Source organism: Coenobita brevimanus, chromosome 86 (genome assembly GCF_032717465.1).
Source record: "Coenobita brevimanus isolate Jiangsu-jjx chromosome 86, ASM3271746v2, whole genome shotgun sequence".
NCBI classification, from domain to species: Eukaryota; Metazoa; Arthropoda; class Malacostraca; order Decapoda; family Coenobitidae; genus Coenobita; species Coenobita brevimanus.
This window is the reverse complement of record NC_137039.1, coordinates 31,411,779-31,429,482: the sequence shown is the minus strand read 5'-3', so window position 1 is coordinate 31,429,482 and position 17,704 is coordinate 31,411,779. Positions and strand designations below refer to the sequence as shown.

At 39.2% G+C, this 17,704-nt stretch overlaps 1 protein-coding gene across 1 annotated transcript in view; it reads left to right on the top strand.

Annotated features, from left to right (window-relative positions):
- The window catches only part of LOC145410752 (uncharacterized), a 137,145-nt gene that overhangs the window by 59,219 nt on the left and 60,222 nt on the right, over positions 1-17,704 (top strand). The window contains exons 5-9 of the mRNA XM_080280855.1: positions 5,917-5,949; positions 12,544-12,715; positions 14,384-14,518; positions 16,225-16,374; positions 17,420-17,488. Of these exons, the coding sequence (XP_080136981.1) occupies positions 5,917-5,949; positions 12,544-12,715; positions 14,384-14,518; positions 16,225-16,374; positions 17,420-17,488 (559 nt within the window). The remainder of the gene's footprint in view (positions 1-5,916; positions 5,950-12,543; positions 12,716-14,383; positions 14,519-16,224; positions 16,375-17,419; positions 17,489-17,704) is intronic.

The window sequence follows — 17,704 nt, the reverse complement described above, 5'->3', positions numbered from 1 at the left end:
CTGAATTACCGGGTATCAGTCCCTCTCACCAAACTCTGTCGAAATTAGAGGTTAGAAAAACTTTGAAGCCTACAAGCATGTATTGTATGGCTGGTATTATTTTGCAAGTTGCCAATATGCGGTTTAGAGATATTACCACCAGAAACGCGTAGTATGATACCTAACCCTAAGCAAAGCATTCTGCTACAGCGGGTTAAGTTAGGTTAGGTTAAAAAAAAGTATACTGCACAACCTGGGGGGTGTATTGGCAACTTGTAAAAATGGTGGTTAGGGAGGCCAGTTGGTTAAGAATTAATGCTGTTTATTTATTACCCATATGTTAATGCAATTTGTGTGCTTCATGTGTGGAACAAAAATATTAGCGGCTCTGGAAATAATACTCGGTCCGAGTGTTCTACGGTAGAGTTTGTGCCACCATCATGGAGTTGTGCAAGTCTTGTATATTTCAGACTAGCAGAGCATATTGTCAGTGCAGGAAACATTACCTAATAGCCTGTTCGTGAATCTGCAGAGCACCGGTGCATAGAATGTACAATTGTTATTTTTTACTCAAAACACTTCTAAAGTAATTGTCACTGATAGCCTTAAAAAGTTGCAGAAATGCGTAACTTTGAAGATATCGGCTATACAACCTCAAGTTTTACACAGACGTGGCAAGTGGTCACCCACCAAATCTCTCTTCGGTTGATTTAACTCTAGTCACTGTCATTTGCCCCTTGTAACTAAACTTAGTATGATCCAGCCAAAACTAACACAGCCTAATCAACCAAATTCAACCTAATTTAACAACCTAACTAGCCAGAATGATTTAGAGACAGAGTTTTGAGGTTGGATTGATCTGCTGCCCTCTGTAGGATGCCACCTTCTATCTAATACACTATAGCAGTAGCCGTGTGTGTGTGTGTGTGCGTATTTTGGGCAGCCGAAACTATACATTCAAATCGCACCAAAATTGGCACAAAAATCACAAAAAAAATTCACTGATGTGAAAAAACTTGGTCCCATCATGATTGAAAAACTTTTACTATATTAAATGAGTGATCACATTTTCACCAAAAAATGCTGCTCCAGGCGTCCAGCATAGGATCTCCGTAGAATCTTTTGCCCACAGGTACAACTAAAGTATTTCAGGCTTGCGTTTGGTTCCATTCCCAAAGCTGCAAATAGCACGATCAGTAGGTTAGCTGCAAAAAATCCAAGTGACGACGTTACACTAGGACAGCACATAAATGCGAGAGCCCACCGCAGGAGCAAGTGCGAGGGGCCCGAAGGGCCCACAAGCACTTGTCAGACTATAGTGCTCATGGGGGGGGGGGAATGGTATTTCCACTGAATTTGAGTGTCATAAATGAATTATACAATCTTAAGTAACATAAATGTTGTTTCCACAGAATCTGGGTGTTATAATTGAAATATACAGTTATGAAAGGTATATATTTTATCATAAACAATTGTCATGTGTTGATGGGAGCTGTCCTGCAGTTTGTCCGGCCTATATTTCATTATGACCATGTGATGAAGGCATCACCATCCTCATAGATGGAAATCCCACCACATTGTGCTAGATTTACTATGGCGGCCAACAGCAGATTAAGATATTATCCATGATTTTTCCTTCAAGATATTAATTCAATATTAAGTCGGCCAACCAAACCAGCGTCTCCTCTCTCAAAGTTTTTCCACCCAGACTGGATCATCTTAAGCAGCCTGTAGAATTCTCTTGATCTTGCTGTCCTGAAATGAGGACACAGTATTATTGTAATTCATTTACTTATATATGTATCTGTCTACTCTTGGAATGAAATAGAACTGCTAGGCCTCATTCTTAGTGCGTTGCTTTATTTCCACCTGTATGGCAGACCTCAGGTGTGATGACATCACATGAAAAGCATCTGTAGCCATATTGTATAAAAACATAATTACAGCAGTGGCAATAATTAAAGCAATGATAATTCAGTAATAGGTAAATCTTAATATAAAAAATAACTATAGCTGTTTTCTGCAAAAACATAAACTTAGGACAATACAGTATTGTCTATATTCGATACTAATCATCGTCCATCCATGCCACTATTGCCCGATCATTTACCTACAGTACATTGGGGTTTAGGGCTATGCTAGTGATTATGGAAAGTCATGGTGAGGGTCCAGTCACTTTCCCCTAACAGTTATACCAGAATACAGTACATCCCCCTAGTACATGAGTATATGGGCGGCAGAGGATGGTGCGTACTAGGAATTCGCGTACTCTGAATGCATAAACTTATGGGAAAAATTACATATGGGTGGCATTCCCCTTCATGGACAACCTCTGAGACTCCTTTCAGGCCTAAGTATTGTACTGTACAGGGGAACTATCTAAGACATACTACCTAAGATAAAGTAAACCAACAAGATTATGGCTTTACTAAGTCAGCGAGGATATGGCTTAACTAAACCAACAAGAATATGGCTGCTCACCTAAGCCAAGAGGACAACAGGTGAATTGTCTCCTGCACCACTCGGTTTCGGGACAATGTGGCATAAAGTCCATTGGCCATCACAACAGTAACAAGACAATTCGCTGTCATTAATGAAGACAGGTATGGGTGACGCTAGAATAATTCAAAGGTGACTACAGTGAGGAAGAAAAAAGTTAATTAAACCACCAGTGATGGAGAGTGGAGACTTGACTATGAGCCATTTCCTGGAGAGGATCAAGATGATGATGCAGTGTCTGAGGTGTCAGAAATAGACTTTGAAGGGTTTATGAATGAAGTGAGTGCATTAGCTAGTGAAAGTGTTGATAGTGCTGGTGCTAGAGTGGTGAGGAAGGTTGTGTGCCAGGTGGTGCAGGAGAGAATTCACCGTCAGACAATTCCCCATCAAAACATGGATGATTCCCTGTCGGGACAATTTGCACCCTGGACAATTCCCCGTCATTCTATAAATACAGTATACTGTACTTATTATTAATTAATCAATATTTGATAACCATCAAAGTGTATGTTCAATAGCATAGGCTTTGGATATTATTTATTAGTTGCATCTTTAGTCAATATTGACTAAAGGTGCAACTAAGAAATAATATCCAAAGCCTACAGTATTGAACATTGACTTTTATGGATCCGCCCTGAAATATAGTTATTAAAATATTGATCAATTAATAATAAGTATACCGACGGAGAATTGTCCATGTTTTGACGGGGAATTGTCTTGGAACCCTAGTGTGCAACTCCTGCATCACTCGACACACCACCTTCCTCGCTGTTCTAGTCACCAGCACTTTCGACACTTTCACTGGCTAATGCACTCTCTTCATTCATAAACCTTTCAAAGTCTAATTCTGACGCCTCAGACATTGCATCATCCTCTCGATCCTCCCCACGAAATGGCTCATAGACAAGTACCCACTCTCCATCACTGGTGGTTGGCGCTTCTTGGGATGGCAATGTTGTATGCTCAGGGTAACCGCGGATTTGGGTCTCTCCTTGCTGCCCGTCTCTCCTACAACGAGTTCAATTCGCGTACTAATAAAAAATACACTAAAACTCGAAAAAAGTGGGTCCTCTCCTACAATGAGGATCGCGTACTCTGAACATGCGTACTAGGGGGATGTACTGTACAGTACCGGTAATACTGTACCTGTATTTTGTCAGCAGGAAACTACACTCCACACTGTATACAAAAAATCATGCACAGTTACACAAAAACAATTAAATTTACAAATGAACCTGATGCTTTGAGTAAGGGTGATATATATAGACAGCTACAGTATATATCATTAATTCTTTTATTTTTCAGGTATTACCATTGTTAGTGTGTCATTTTATACTTAACCCTTTGAATTAAGTAACATTCTGTTGGTTTATTCTTCCTACTTCCAGAGTTTTATTTTGTAGTGAAGGGGCCAGTGGAAGCTACCTATCCTGTAGCTCTAAAGGTTGTATGCTGAAACCCAAAATTGCAAAGTGGAATACAAACCCAAAGTTACTGTACTGCAGGTCATTTGTGTAATGCCTGTTATTATATTTGGTCATCCCGCATCCCACGTTACAGAATGCAGTCGGCAACCATGTAGGAAGGCCAAATACGTTTCAGCATCATCACGCGCTTAAAAAATCATAATGAAAAATTGGATGCCAGCATTCCACTTTGCAAGATTTAAGCATACATCTCTAAGCTGCATGAAATTGTCTGAGGCAGGAAAAATGAACCTTGAGAATACATCTTTAGATTCAAGAGGTTTTACCCAGTAGGTCAGAGGGACATTTTTTTTTTTTTTTTTTTTTTTTTTTTTTATTCTTGCTGTCTCCTAATAATTTTATTCAGTTTGTTTCGACTAGAGGGATTAGTTATAGACTTACTAAACCTTTTCAGTGCAAGAAGCCTTCCCCAAGCTGAATTAAATCATGTGGTAGCAGCAAGAGTAAACATACTGGTAAAAAAAAAAAAAAAAAAAAAAAAAAAAAAACATGAGCAGATAGTCTAATTAGCTACTGCACTGTAGCAGTAAAATATGTATTGATTATTATATTGGTGATTAGTGCTGTAAATGAGTCGTGTATATTTGAGTTTCATCCCATTACATAATTTTGGTACAGTAGTATTTTCACAGGCCATTCTTAACCCCATCACAGTGATAACATCTTTACAGAATTATTTTTGACACCTCCAGATGATTTTATTCAGCTCATGGGAGACTTTGAACTGGAGGGGTCATACACAACCTTTTCTAAATTCATCCATGCATGAGATCTCCCCAAAGCTGAATGAAATAATCTGGTGGCAGCAAGGGTAAAATGTAGGTGACAAACTCTTGTTGAAGGGGTTAATTGAATATATTTAATTGGTCAGGTGATAGGTAGGTGACTGAGGGAAGGTTTAATGGTAAGGTAGATTTATCGCCTTCACTACAGTGAGTCTTTGGTGAGTAGAGTAAATTTGTCTTGCAGTAGTTAAAGTAAAGTAGAAGACATTTGATTGAAGGGGACAGTGGATATTGTTTCTAACCCCTTTAATTCAAGAGGGGTACTGGAAAAGAGACATTGTCATGGTGGTACTGACAAAACTGGCCGCCTCCACTGCCAAGTTGTACAAACGTCTCCCAACACCCTCCTTAGCCCTGAAAGGAGGATGGTAGATTGCTGGGGGAGGGCAGTGAAATCCTTCGGGTTCATGTTTGGATGAGCTTTGGGTTCCAGCTGTTACTACTGCTTTGAGGTGTCCATCCAAACTGTAAAGTCTTTCAGTTGCAAGTAATAAAATGATGACCTGTAGTGAAAGGGTTAGCTAATAATGATCAGTTAATTTGGTACAGTGGTAATATACTGTGTTTACATTTTTTAAATTATCTGTTTATTCCCTATTTTTGTGTCCCTACTGATAGTATGGGGTTGGAAAAAGCTTCCTTGATGCATCATGAATTAGCTGCAGTACCAGCTTGTAGCCCCCTCTCCATCCCTACCTCTCTGACTATTTTGTTTGTTCTTTTTTTTCTCATTTGCCGATCATGCCTCAGTCTCTTGTCCTTCCTCCCCCCTCCCCCTTTTTTTCTAAGGCTACTTCATCTTACTCTCATGTTTCATTCTTGTTTTTTTTTTCTCCATATCTGCCAGTACATGATCATCATCTCCTTTTGCACTCTATACTTCTGACTACCAGTACTGTATCTTTTTAATTATCTTCCTTTAAAATGTTCATTCTCTCTCTCCATTTTCTCAGTCCATGTCTACTACAGGATTCATTTTATCCTTTCTCCTTTATTTCATGTCCATTTCACTTTTGCATCCTTTACCTTTTCTCCTTTTCATAGCTTTTCTCCTTTTCCTGATTCCTTCACTTCCTTGCTCTCCCTCCCATCGTATGTGTACAGTAACGTGCCATAGCACCACCACTCCCCACCCCTTGCTAACTCGCCCCCCCCTCCCTCCACAGACCGTACTCGCGGGCAGGGGCCGATGTCCTATGGTATGTGCCCGTATTCCAAGCGTTCCCAGTCCTGTCTGTGTTTATGTGGCATAAATAATAAGGCTCAAATACCAAGCTATACAGTAATTTTTTTTTTTTATATATATATATATTTTTTTTTTAACTGTCCCACTCTAATGCTGAGATGCAGAGTTTTATGTAGAGCTGTAATTTTCCCATTGTTTCTGTAGTAGCCAAAGAATGTTAACACTCCCTTTCTGATGCTAAGAATGCAGACTTATAATTTCTATATACTTATAATTTCTATATAGTAGCAGAAGTAAGTCAGCTGCCCCTCTCGGATGCAGTCATAGATATTCTTTCCCAGCTCTTGTTGTTTTCATATTGGCAGAAGTGTGTAAGCTGTTCCTCTGTAGTCAAATGCTTAAGAGGCAATGTTGTAGATGGCCTTTCTCATTGTCTGTATACTAGCTGAATATTCAAACTCACCCCCCCCCCTTCCCTCAGCAATGAAGATTCAAAAGGTAAAAGTTTTAAGCAGTCTCATACCATTCCCAGTTTCTGGATTATTTAGTTTTGAATTTAGGATTCTATATTAGGTTTGTAGTATCCTCTCGAGTTCTTTTTAAATTTACATCATAATATTACAGTAATTAGGATTTATTTATTTATTTATTTTTTCCAGATATACTTTAGTTTTCACTTAATGATTTTGGCTTAATTTATAACTCCCCCCCCTCCCATTTTTTTTCCTTTGTGTGATATTTAATAGCAATCTAAACACTCCTTCCTGATGATTATAGATTAAAACATTTGAAGCTTATTTGTATTGTTGCTTGTGTTGTATGTGTGTAATGGCAAAAATTATCAGTTGTTCCTCATATGTTTTTCTTATTGGCTGTAATAATTACCTGTGTGATCTTAACATGAGGAATGTTAGGTTAAGTACTGTAAGCCTCTCCTCTCCCCACATTGACCTTCATATTTATTTAAGAACTTTCCTACATTCCTGTCTTTCCCATATTTTGTTATACATTTCTGTCTTTCCCATATTTTGTTAGACTTGTCCTCTCCATTATACAATATTTAACCTGTTTCAATTTAAAATTAGGAGCTTATTTCTTTTCTCAGCTATCTAAATCTTTATACATCCCTCTTAGCTTCAATGATGTCAACAATTTCAGCTTACAGTTAGGAGCTTATTTACCTCTCTCTCAGCTGTTTAATCATGTGGCTTGATTATAGACCTCTCCATTACAGTTCCCTTGCCAGACTCTTTCATCACATCCCAGGAGTATGGTGTGTGGTAATGTGTGTGCTGTAATGCAACACACTCACTTGTTTTCTCTCATTTTCACTCTTTCATTTCTACTCTGTCTCATCACATTTAATAAGACAAGATTTGCTTTCCCTATATGCTTCTGATTATCTTTACCCGTACATTGTGTAACTGAGTAATTGTATTGTAAGCTGTCAACAAATCTGTCATCATCCCCTTGGGTCAGGTTGTGACGGGGAATTGGAAATATACATTGTATGTTTTCTCCTACGGAGTTTTATGTTAACCAGTTCTAGAGTTTGGTCAGAGTTGCAAATCTTTTCCTCTTATTTTGATGCTTTTGTCATGAATTTGGCAGAGGCTAGTGACTTGTTTTTTATCTTATGCTATCACCACGTGATTTTATTCAGGTTAGGTGACTTTTTGAGTTGAGAGTGCTCTCTTAAAGTGAATAAAATCATCCTGCAACAACAAGACCATAAATATTATCCATCTCTTGAGTGAATTGGTTAATTTGTGGGAATTTAGAGAGCTGTCCTTTAATTTTAGATTATTTTTTTGTTCTGCTTTGAATGTGGTAAGAATGGAAGGAGCTTGGTGTTCGTAGCAAATCCCCTTCACTGTATTGATGTCTTCAGATATTTGCTTGCTGTCTCTAGACAGTTATATTTTACTTTGGAGGAGCTTTTTGAACTTGAGGTGTAAGATGCAGCCTTCACAAATGCCTCCGACACAAGAAATCTTTCCCAGGTTGAGTAAAATAATGTGGAGTAAGCATGAATGAATAAAGTGTCAGCTTAGGCCTATGATAATCTGTTGCAGAACCTTATCTAGTCACAAAGGTGTGAGTCATACCTCACTGCCTTGCTGACTTAATGTGGGTTGGCTGGCACTTGACATTCACAGGGTTTATCCTCTTGTCTTGAGGTCAATGGATGTTGTTTGCCATAACATTTGTGCCACACATATGGTGTGCTTATCATATACCAGTTAGATGCTCTTATTCTTAGTTGGTTCTGATTGATGAAAGAAGTGCAGAAATGCTTTTGTTAGCTATTGTACACAATCTGTTCCTCATCCACCAGACTGTCATCATCCTGATCTTTTTTCCCATGGAATGATGGGATGAGATATTCCTCTTTGCAGGTTATTGTAAGCTGCTGTTTGGTGTGCTTATGTACATTAAATAATTCTTGGAAAAATATGTGCTGATGATCAGGTGTATGTGGTGGTGCCAGGATTTTACATTAAAAATTCCTCAGAAAAATATGTGCAGATGATCAGGTGTGTGTGGTGATGCCAGGATTTTGGGTGTGTGAATGGTGAGTGACAGTGTCTGGCACACTTCACTGGGCATGACATTGATAGTTTTCCCTCTCTTATTCATTTCTCTCTCTCTCTCTCTCTCTCGCTCTCTCTCTCATCCTACTTCACCCCATCCCAAAGGGTTGAGGGGGAGTGGCAACAGAGGGGTGGCTGGGATGAAGCCAGCCAACTCTGAATTATACCTTGACTACCTCAGGTATCCTATGGAATACCCTCACCCCTTAGAGTTCTTCTTGAGCTGCCTCATAATTAGATGTGTCCACCTTTGCTAACCCCATTTTTGAACTCCTAGCTATGACTTGAAGTGTGTGGTGAAAGCGTAAGGTTAATTCATTTCTTGCATTCCTGTATTTCAAGGGTACAGTATATACTTCAGTATTCTTGAGTGTAACGATACTGTGTTGGAGATAGCTACCATTATATGTTGCATGTTCCTCACATTGCACAACATACTGCAGAGCAGTTGCATAAGTTACATAAAGGCATGACGTACAGGCACTAATTAGAAGTCAGGAATTTTTTGCAAAATACTTCAGTTATTTTTTAACATTATTAGTCTTATATTAGGGGTAATTAGCAGGTCGGCATTATAAGTACTGGTAGTAAAGGAACTTTTAGGTTGGAATCTTTATGTAGTTTTGTGTGGATTTACAAGGTCGTTAGCAGGAGTAGTTGAAAATAATTGCTGGATTTTATAATATCTTTTTGGATGAACAGTTTTTGTATTTAGACAAATTTAATGTCTTCAGATGTTGAAGTATGAGAAAAAAAAAAGTTTGGTCACTAGCTTTGTGTGTTGAAGTTTCTTCTTCTTGCCACCTTCCTTTTGTGTGCCTAATTACCCACTAAACCTATGTATACTTTGGTCCTTCTTGGTTGCTGATGTTATAAAGGGATCTTTCATCACTTAGATAAAGCACGGCTCGTGTTGGGTGCTTATTACGTAACTACGGTACTCTTCTGAGTAACATGGAATCAAGCTTTTTGTATCGTCCTCCTCCTACCTCCCACTGGCACTTTTTACACTACACCCTCAGTATAACAAACTAATTGGCACTAGACCCTTGATGCCGAAGACCGTGCCGTTTGGTAATTAATTTCCCAGGTGTCTTGGCTTTTAACGAACAAAGATCTCTAAATATCGTGTCATTCGGCCATACAGTTGTACACAGTAACATACTGTTAGGCCTAAATGGCTTTTTCTCAATGAATGATATATTTATGGCTCCTCTCTTGATGCTGGTCACTTAGTGACTGATGAGGCATCCTGTGGGATGTGGAGGAGCACTGTGTGTGCGTGTGTGTGTGTTCACGTTCATGTGTAGATGCCACGCTGGTCAGTGTTTCACGCGCATCCATTCTTTTAAAAACTGAAATTTGTTAAAAGAGGGTTCTGTTATCAAGGGTTTACTGTATTCTTTCTTTGCCACAGTGTTGCCATACAATTTTATATAGCTGAGAGTGAGTAATAGGAGCCTGAGTGTTAACAAGAATCCCCTCTTCCTTACGAAACACCCCTATTCCTATCCCTAAATTTCCAGTCTTTTCATCTCGTATAAATGACTGCAGTATAATTTCCCTTTTTGTTTAAATCTAGCAGCTACTGTACAGTTTTATTTAGGCTGAGAGAAGTCCTTTGTAGTGAAGGCATTAGCAACAGTTCTCACTAACTGCTGCAGTTATATATATATATATATATTTGTGATAGGTGGGGGTGCTCACCATCCACTCACTCGATGTAGTGCTGCTCTCGGGTGTCTGCCCATTCCTCTCCATGCTTCTTTCCTTCTGGCTTTCTTTCCTTCATTCGTGTCCTTCTGCCTATGGGTGACTTTACACTCCCTCTCCTGTCTTTCTTTCCTTCATTCTTTCCACTTCCTTCAGCCTGTGGGTGACTCTGCACTGAGTGACAAGCCAAATGGTTTCCTGTGCACCAGGAAACCATTTACTATGCTGGGTGGTAACCATATAACCAAATTTTGGCGCCTGGTGGTTTAGTGGGTAATTATTGCGCTCCAATTGGATTGAGCTGGTGAAGGTTTATATCCAAGGGGTGGTTGGGGTTGATTGCTCATGTAATGCCACTCAGGGATGAGTGAGGCTGGTCTCTCTCATCTTAAATGTCGGGACCAACTGCCTAGCCCCGGGCTCCTACGCTCCTCATGGGACAATGTAGGATTGGATGATGGATGGATATATATATATATATATATATATATATATATATATATATAATTATTAATTTATTTTATTCTGTTCTGTGCCATCTGCTACCAAATAATTTTATTCAGCTTAGAAGAGCCTTCATTAATGTTTTTCTTGTCCCTCTGTATTTTATATTTATTTTCATTTGATTAGCTTAAGTATTTCATAATTATATCATAATTCTGTATGACCAGAGTTTCAGTGAGCTTAGAGGAAGGGGTTTTCATTGCCACATGTGACCCCTTCATTTGAAAAAACCCTAGCTGAAGGATGTCGTTAGGAGATGGCAAGAATACTTTGTAAAAGTCATCACTGTAGTCTAGTAATACACAGTTTTGCTTATTAGTCCTTTCAAGATAAATCGTCAAGAGTTAGCTAGAATGAATACTTAAGTTTTGTCATGGGAATTATTGTTCAAGTGAATGTGAACAGAGTGGACTACTGTTTTAAGTTGCCCTTCTTCAGCAGTTCACCATCCTCTTTTGGGGGAATAGAAGAGGAGAGGGGAGTTTGTACGACTGGACAGCTGTGCCCCCTGGTTACATTTGTGGTGCCATTTAAAGGGGTCCTCTACACCCAGCACCCCCATGAGAGTGAATGGAGTGGAGAGGTATTTGTTTTACTGCACAGAATTTTGCCCCTCTGAGTAAAAAATTGTTTGAAATTAATGATACGAGAATACTGAAATGTACTGTCACAGTGGAATGGTTAACTAAAGCCTTATTTGTCTATTTAACACTGTTCTTCCTGTCACTGTTCCCAACCCTGTCACTTCTTACACATCATGCTGAAGGGCTTAAGCTAGATTGAATATTTTTCTGGTAGCAGGAGTAGAACAGGACACCATGATGTTGAAAGAATCAAGGGAGATCTTGTCACACTCCTTTAGTATGGTCCTCTCTCCTAAGCTGAATAAGTTTGTGGTGGCTTCAAGAAAAAAAAATAATGCATTTAAGGGATTCATTGCCTCAGCTCCTGGCCTTTGTTCCTTCTTCCTTGGGGAGGAGGGAAAGCACCCCCCCACCTCATCCCCATCAGGTTCCAACTCTTCACCCCTTCTTGACTTTAGTTTCTGTCCTTTTCACCCCCCTTCTCTACCCCTTTTCCCAGTCCCATCACTGACAGTAATTATAGTTTTCCTCTTCATTTAACAGCACTAATCACCTCCTTGCCACCCTTTTCTACCATTTCCCAGTGCTTTCTTCCCATCTTCCATGTCTCCAATCTCCTCTTTGTCTCCTCCATTCCCTCTCCCCATTTTTATATTCCAATACCCCACTATAATTTTAGCTCTTCCCTCCCACTCCTAATTCTACTTCCCAGTTATTCCCGATACACTGTACTTCATTCCCTTTTCTGTGAGATGAGAGCCCATAGATTTACAATCAGGACTTCAGGTTGATCTTCAAGACTTCATATTACTACTATATGTTTTATTGGGAGCATAGATGTTACACCCACAGATTGTAGTTGATCTCTAACTTCCATACAGTCTTTCAGGGCACAGGTAGAGAGTTTCCTTCGTGTGTTACCCAATGCCACCCCAACACTGTTTACAAATAGAACTCTCTCTCCAGCAGAATTTGCAAGAGGTCTGCTGGCCTTTGACTTACAGATGCCTCGGCACAAAACATCCGGTTGCATACTCATACACTTCCATTGCTTAACCCCCCATCCTACAATAATCTGTGCCGTCTTCACTTGCCACCCCTCTCTCCTTCAACCATACCTCACTCTGCTTCACCCCCTCCTCTCTCACTTCTCAGCCCGACCACCTTACAGTAATCTTAGCCCTTATCATTAACCGCCTGTTGCCTTTGCAGGCCATACACCCACAATCGGACGGAGATGCTACCCCAGTTGGTGCCGAGTAACCCTCTAGCGGTAAGCACGACGTTGGATTCCAGTAAACGGATAAAGCTCTCGCAGCCCATCAAGCCAGAGTCGCGTGTCCCTCTTGTCATAGACACCTCCGACAACAACCATAGTAATAGGGTAAGTCATGGCAGGGCTGAAGTAGTACTTATTATTTATTTATTTATTTTGTTGGCAGTCTTCGTTATAAGTTGGATATGTCCGACAACCAAATCTGTCGGCCAGAGTAAGTGCTGATGGGGTTTTGAGGTGGTAATTTGATGTACTTGGAGTTAAGTGGTGGATTGAGGTTTTGGGTGGTTTTGATGCGGTGGTGGTCATGAGATGGAGTAGAATATTGAGTGGTAGTTTTGTTGTAACTGTGAGGGTGGAGAAGGTTTTGGGTGATAATTTTGATGAATTTGTGGGCAGGATGGGGTTGTGAGTAGTAATTTTGGCTAATATGTGTGGTAGATGAATTTTGAGATCATTTTAATACCAAATTGGGTATGGTGTACGGTATTTCATAATGTTTTGGTGGAATTCATTTAATTCAGCATATTCTTGTAATATCTAATGGCACAAATATTTAGTGGCACTGAATGATTATAGTTGACGTCCAGTCATATGTAATCCTTACCAGCTGAGGATCTAGTGTTTACAGTATTTTGTTCTTGCCACTACATTGTTTTTTTCCAGCTCTGGGAACACTTATATTGAACGGGTTAATGGAGGTTGTATTTAGCCCTTCCTGTTCGGAAAGTCTCCCCTGATGTAAGCAGAATAAAATGAAATTATGTTTTTGTACCGAAAAGATTAAACAGGTTCCTGTTGTACAGTACTGTATATACTGAAAAGTTCTGTGATTTTCTTTTAGTCCCATGATGTATTTTTATTTATTTTTGCAGTCTAACAGTTTTATTCATGTAGGGGAAACACTGTATGTGGAAGAGTTCGATATAGCCTTTGTTAAGTCCTTCAGTACAAGAAATCTCACGTACAGTAAGTAGAGTAAGTTGTAGTAGAAAACTAAAATTGCATCCTTGAGCTGAAGGGATTAAATTCTCAACTAGATAATTTTAAGTGCTTCGTTAAGAAAAACATTCTAATCGTTGCAGTGCATTGAATGCATGATGAAAGCTCCATTGAGGTAGGTGAATTGGGGTGGATAGGACTGCAGTTGAGGAAGGTTAAGAATTCATGGGGACCATTTTGCTGCTGCCTCTTGGATTAAATGCCAGCACTGACAACAAATACTTTCATGAGGACCATTTCCTGACAATTGCCTTAAACTTTTATCATGTTTACTGCTATTTGGTATGTGTGTGGTCGTTTCCATGAATAGTTTTCATTCTCTGCAATACACCAATCTTTATTTTGTGTTGCAATACTTGTACTGTATGAACTTGTACTAGTGTAGTTTTTTCTGATGTTGTAGCTACATTAGATGTATTCTGTGCATGTGTGTGTTATTGTATACTTTTTTTTTTTTTTTTTTTTTTTTTTTTTGAAAATATTTTCCCTTTTCAAATGTAGGCTAATGTGGCTTTGTATATGGTCTTCAAAGGTTATATAATATTGACTTTTTAATATGTATGTCAGAGTACTTCAGAAATTGTTAGTGAAATTTTATGTATTGTTGACTCTTGGTGAAGCGTTGAGTTCAAGATAGCTGTAGTATGGCCAACCTCAATATGGGTCTCTTTTAACAGGGAGAATGGCATAATTTGAAATAATTTACTGGGTGATTATCATCGTCAAAAAGTATCATTTTAATGCTCATTAATACCAATAATCTTTTCCCCTCAGGAGTCAACGTATACGCCACAGGTTGAGGCCATTTCCCCCACACTGCCCTCGGATCCTCGTGATGAGTCGCCTCTCCGCTCCACTAAAGACGACCTTCTTAAGCACATAGAACAGGTCGACAGGGAGATTGCAAAGGTGAGGATGGTTGCACAAGTTCAAGGGTGGGTTAGGTTGAGTTGAAGGATGGTGGGTTAGGTTTAAATTGGGTTGAGTTAGAAATTTTCAAGGTGAGGCTGGTGTCTTGGATGAGAAGGTGAGGTAGCTGAGAAGATTATGTGTTAGGTTGGAAGGGTATGCATTATTTTCAGAAGAGCTGAGATATAGGATGGTGTGAGGGAGGATGGAAGGGTGAGACGTATTTTTGAGAGGGTGTGAAATTGGTTAGGAAGTTGTAAATAAAGTTGGGAGGAGGTAAAGTAGGGAGATAGGGTAAGAGATGGGCGAGGAAGATGACAGAGAGAGAGAGAGAGAGGATGTGAAGTAAGTGGCTGTTTTTTTTTTTTTTTTTAGGTAAGAGGATGTGAAACAGACAGCGGGTGTTGTGGTATGGACTGTAATTGAAGTTAGGAATGAAAATAACAACATTATACCATATCCAAGACAGTATCTACAGTCAGAGTTCAGGCCAACTGTGTAGTCTGTCAGTATTTGTCAATAGTTTAGCCTGTCAGTATTTGTCAATAGTTTAGCCTGTCAGCATTGATCTGTTCAACTTGTCAGTATTAGTCAAAAGTCAGATATTTCTCTCTATCTCTCTCTCTCTCTCTCTCTCTCTCAAATGCATGATGCGCTTTTCTCTAATGTTATTCTAATGTTTTTTATGTTGTTTGGCCTACTGCCAGGTACTGATATTCAGCTTAGAAGAGTCTCTTGGGACTGAAGAAGTTAAAACCTTTTGTATTGCAAGGCCTCAGTAAGGCTAGTGTCACTTGATTTTGTTTGCTGACTGAAACCACAGCTCCAAAGGATTTAATCTCCAGTATTCTGTAAATGAATACATCTGTATTGGATGGTTCACGCAGTCACAATTGTCTTAGCAGTCAGTAATGCCTCATTTTGCTGTTGTTTCCTGATACATTGGTTACTTCTGATTTACCAGTGCCTGTTGAAAGTCCATTCTGATTTTTCAGATCTGTACTCCATTCTTGATACCGGTATATTTTTCACAGTTCTTCGTTGTCATGAAAGTATATCTTTATTTGTCTCCTTTTTTTTTTTTTTTTTTTTTCCACATTCCCCTTTTTTCTTCATCCATTATAAATGTACTGTAATATACTCTTTGTGGGTCAGTTTTAGTGTGATAGAAGGACTGGTTGATGCTGATATGCAGTTTAAGTATTGCTGTATTCATTTAACATAATTGTGCCATTTTACCCTTCCATCGCTCTTTTTCTGAAAAAAAAAAAAAAAGTTTTAAAACACCCACGTATTGCTTTCTCATTACATCTTGCCCTTATAGCCAGTGTTTCAGTTGTATGATTTGAGGTACAGTACCTACTTTATCTCCCATCAGAAATGTCTCATAGGACTGAGAATAACAAAAGTGTCAAGGATGTTCTCTCTACTCTTTGCTCTTGCTTTCTTAGCTACCCATCTTCTCTTGTCAACTTCCTTACTGATAACTTGTTCAGAGATCTCTGCTCATGTAGTTGGATGTCATCCCCAGTTACCTCAGCTACCATTTATCATATTTTCAGAGATTAATCATGTCAGTTCATCCTTTCTGCATTTTGTTTGGTATTGTCACATCAGTGCAGCCCGTTTCATCATCATCACAATACCTTACTGAACATTCTCTTCCAACTCTCTAGTAAATCCTAATTGTTGTTATACCCCACCAGGCGGAGTCCAATATAGCAAAGTTGCGAAAAAAGGAGGGCGAGCTCCAGGTTGCGGCTCAAAAGGGGGATGGGGCCAACACCAGAGAAGAGGAAGACACCAAGGAGCCTCGGCACCACAGTGTAGCACAGATTATTTATGCTGAGAATAGGGTGCGTTGGATCAGTAAGATGTGCGACACACACACACACACACACACACAGTTATAACTGCTTGATGCTTTGTTCTTTAAGTGGAAAAATAGCAGTCTAAATGATAATGATGGTAATGCCTAGTAAAGCAAGATTTGTATATTTCCTTAGGTCTTTTTTATTCATGTTAGTTTAATCTTATATAAATCCCTCAGTCATGATACTCAGTAGGAGCAGTAGTTGTTGGTGCAGTAGTCAGGGTAACATGTTTGCTCCAGTGATGTGTATAGTATTTCATAATTGATGCTAGAAAAGATGTAACAGAGAGTTTTTCAGTGTCTGACAAAAAAAGAACAGTGCAGGGTCTCCACAAAGATGTACTGTATTCTGATTTCATTGTTGTCTGGTGGGATTGCTGTATGGGTGGGTGTGAGTAGCACAGTTTTGTTGTGAATATCTTAAGTACAGTAGGTGATTGGCTATTCCTGACTGTGAGTTACTACCATAAGAGTGAAGAGTGGCTACAGGCTTGGTAACTAGCCCACAGTTTAACATTCCGAAGTAGGAAACTTTGCTTCGTGTGAACAGAATGAAAATCCAAGATCCACATACAGTACAGGTTTTGTTACTTATCTACTGTTTATTCCAGCAGTTTCTAGCAACTGTTGGGAGGTAATTAGCTGGGTTTTGCTGTTTGATTAAGCTGTCAGTCTAAGGAAAATTTCAGCTGTACTGATACCCATTTTAATGTCATCCAGAAAAGCTCAGGGGTAGTTCTATATGAGTAACTGTCTCAGCTTTACTTTTATTCAGATCATGGGAATGTAGTACCTTCGCCATGTAATCTTATTGTTAGAAGCAACTTCATACCTCATGACACAGGAGGGAAGATTGTATCTGGGGCTTCCAGTTTCCTCTGATTCATGTCCCCAGTGAGATCACCGAACCTTACATAGAATGTTCCCACCCTGTGTGTACAGGGGGAAGTAGGATAGGATTATAGTGATAATGATGTTAATGACAAAATCTGTGCTTATGATGCTTACAGTGTTCCTTCTCATTTCAGAAAAGAGCAGAAGAGTCGCATAACATATTAGATAAGTTGATGCCACCCACGGATGTCCCCAGTGTTTTGGTGAGTCTGGCTTATATTTTGGTCTAGGCTGAAAAAGAACTTGGTTTAATATATACAGATTATGCAGATTTTACTTGCAATGATTTTACACTACTCAGATAAAAGGGTTCTCATAACGTAACATTGTCACCATTTGTTTATGTAGTCATCAGTTTATTAGAGTGTAGAGTAGATTTGTTTCTCTTTTTAAATGCTTGATTAACTTGCACACTTACT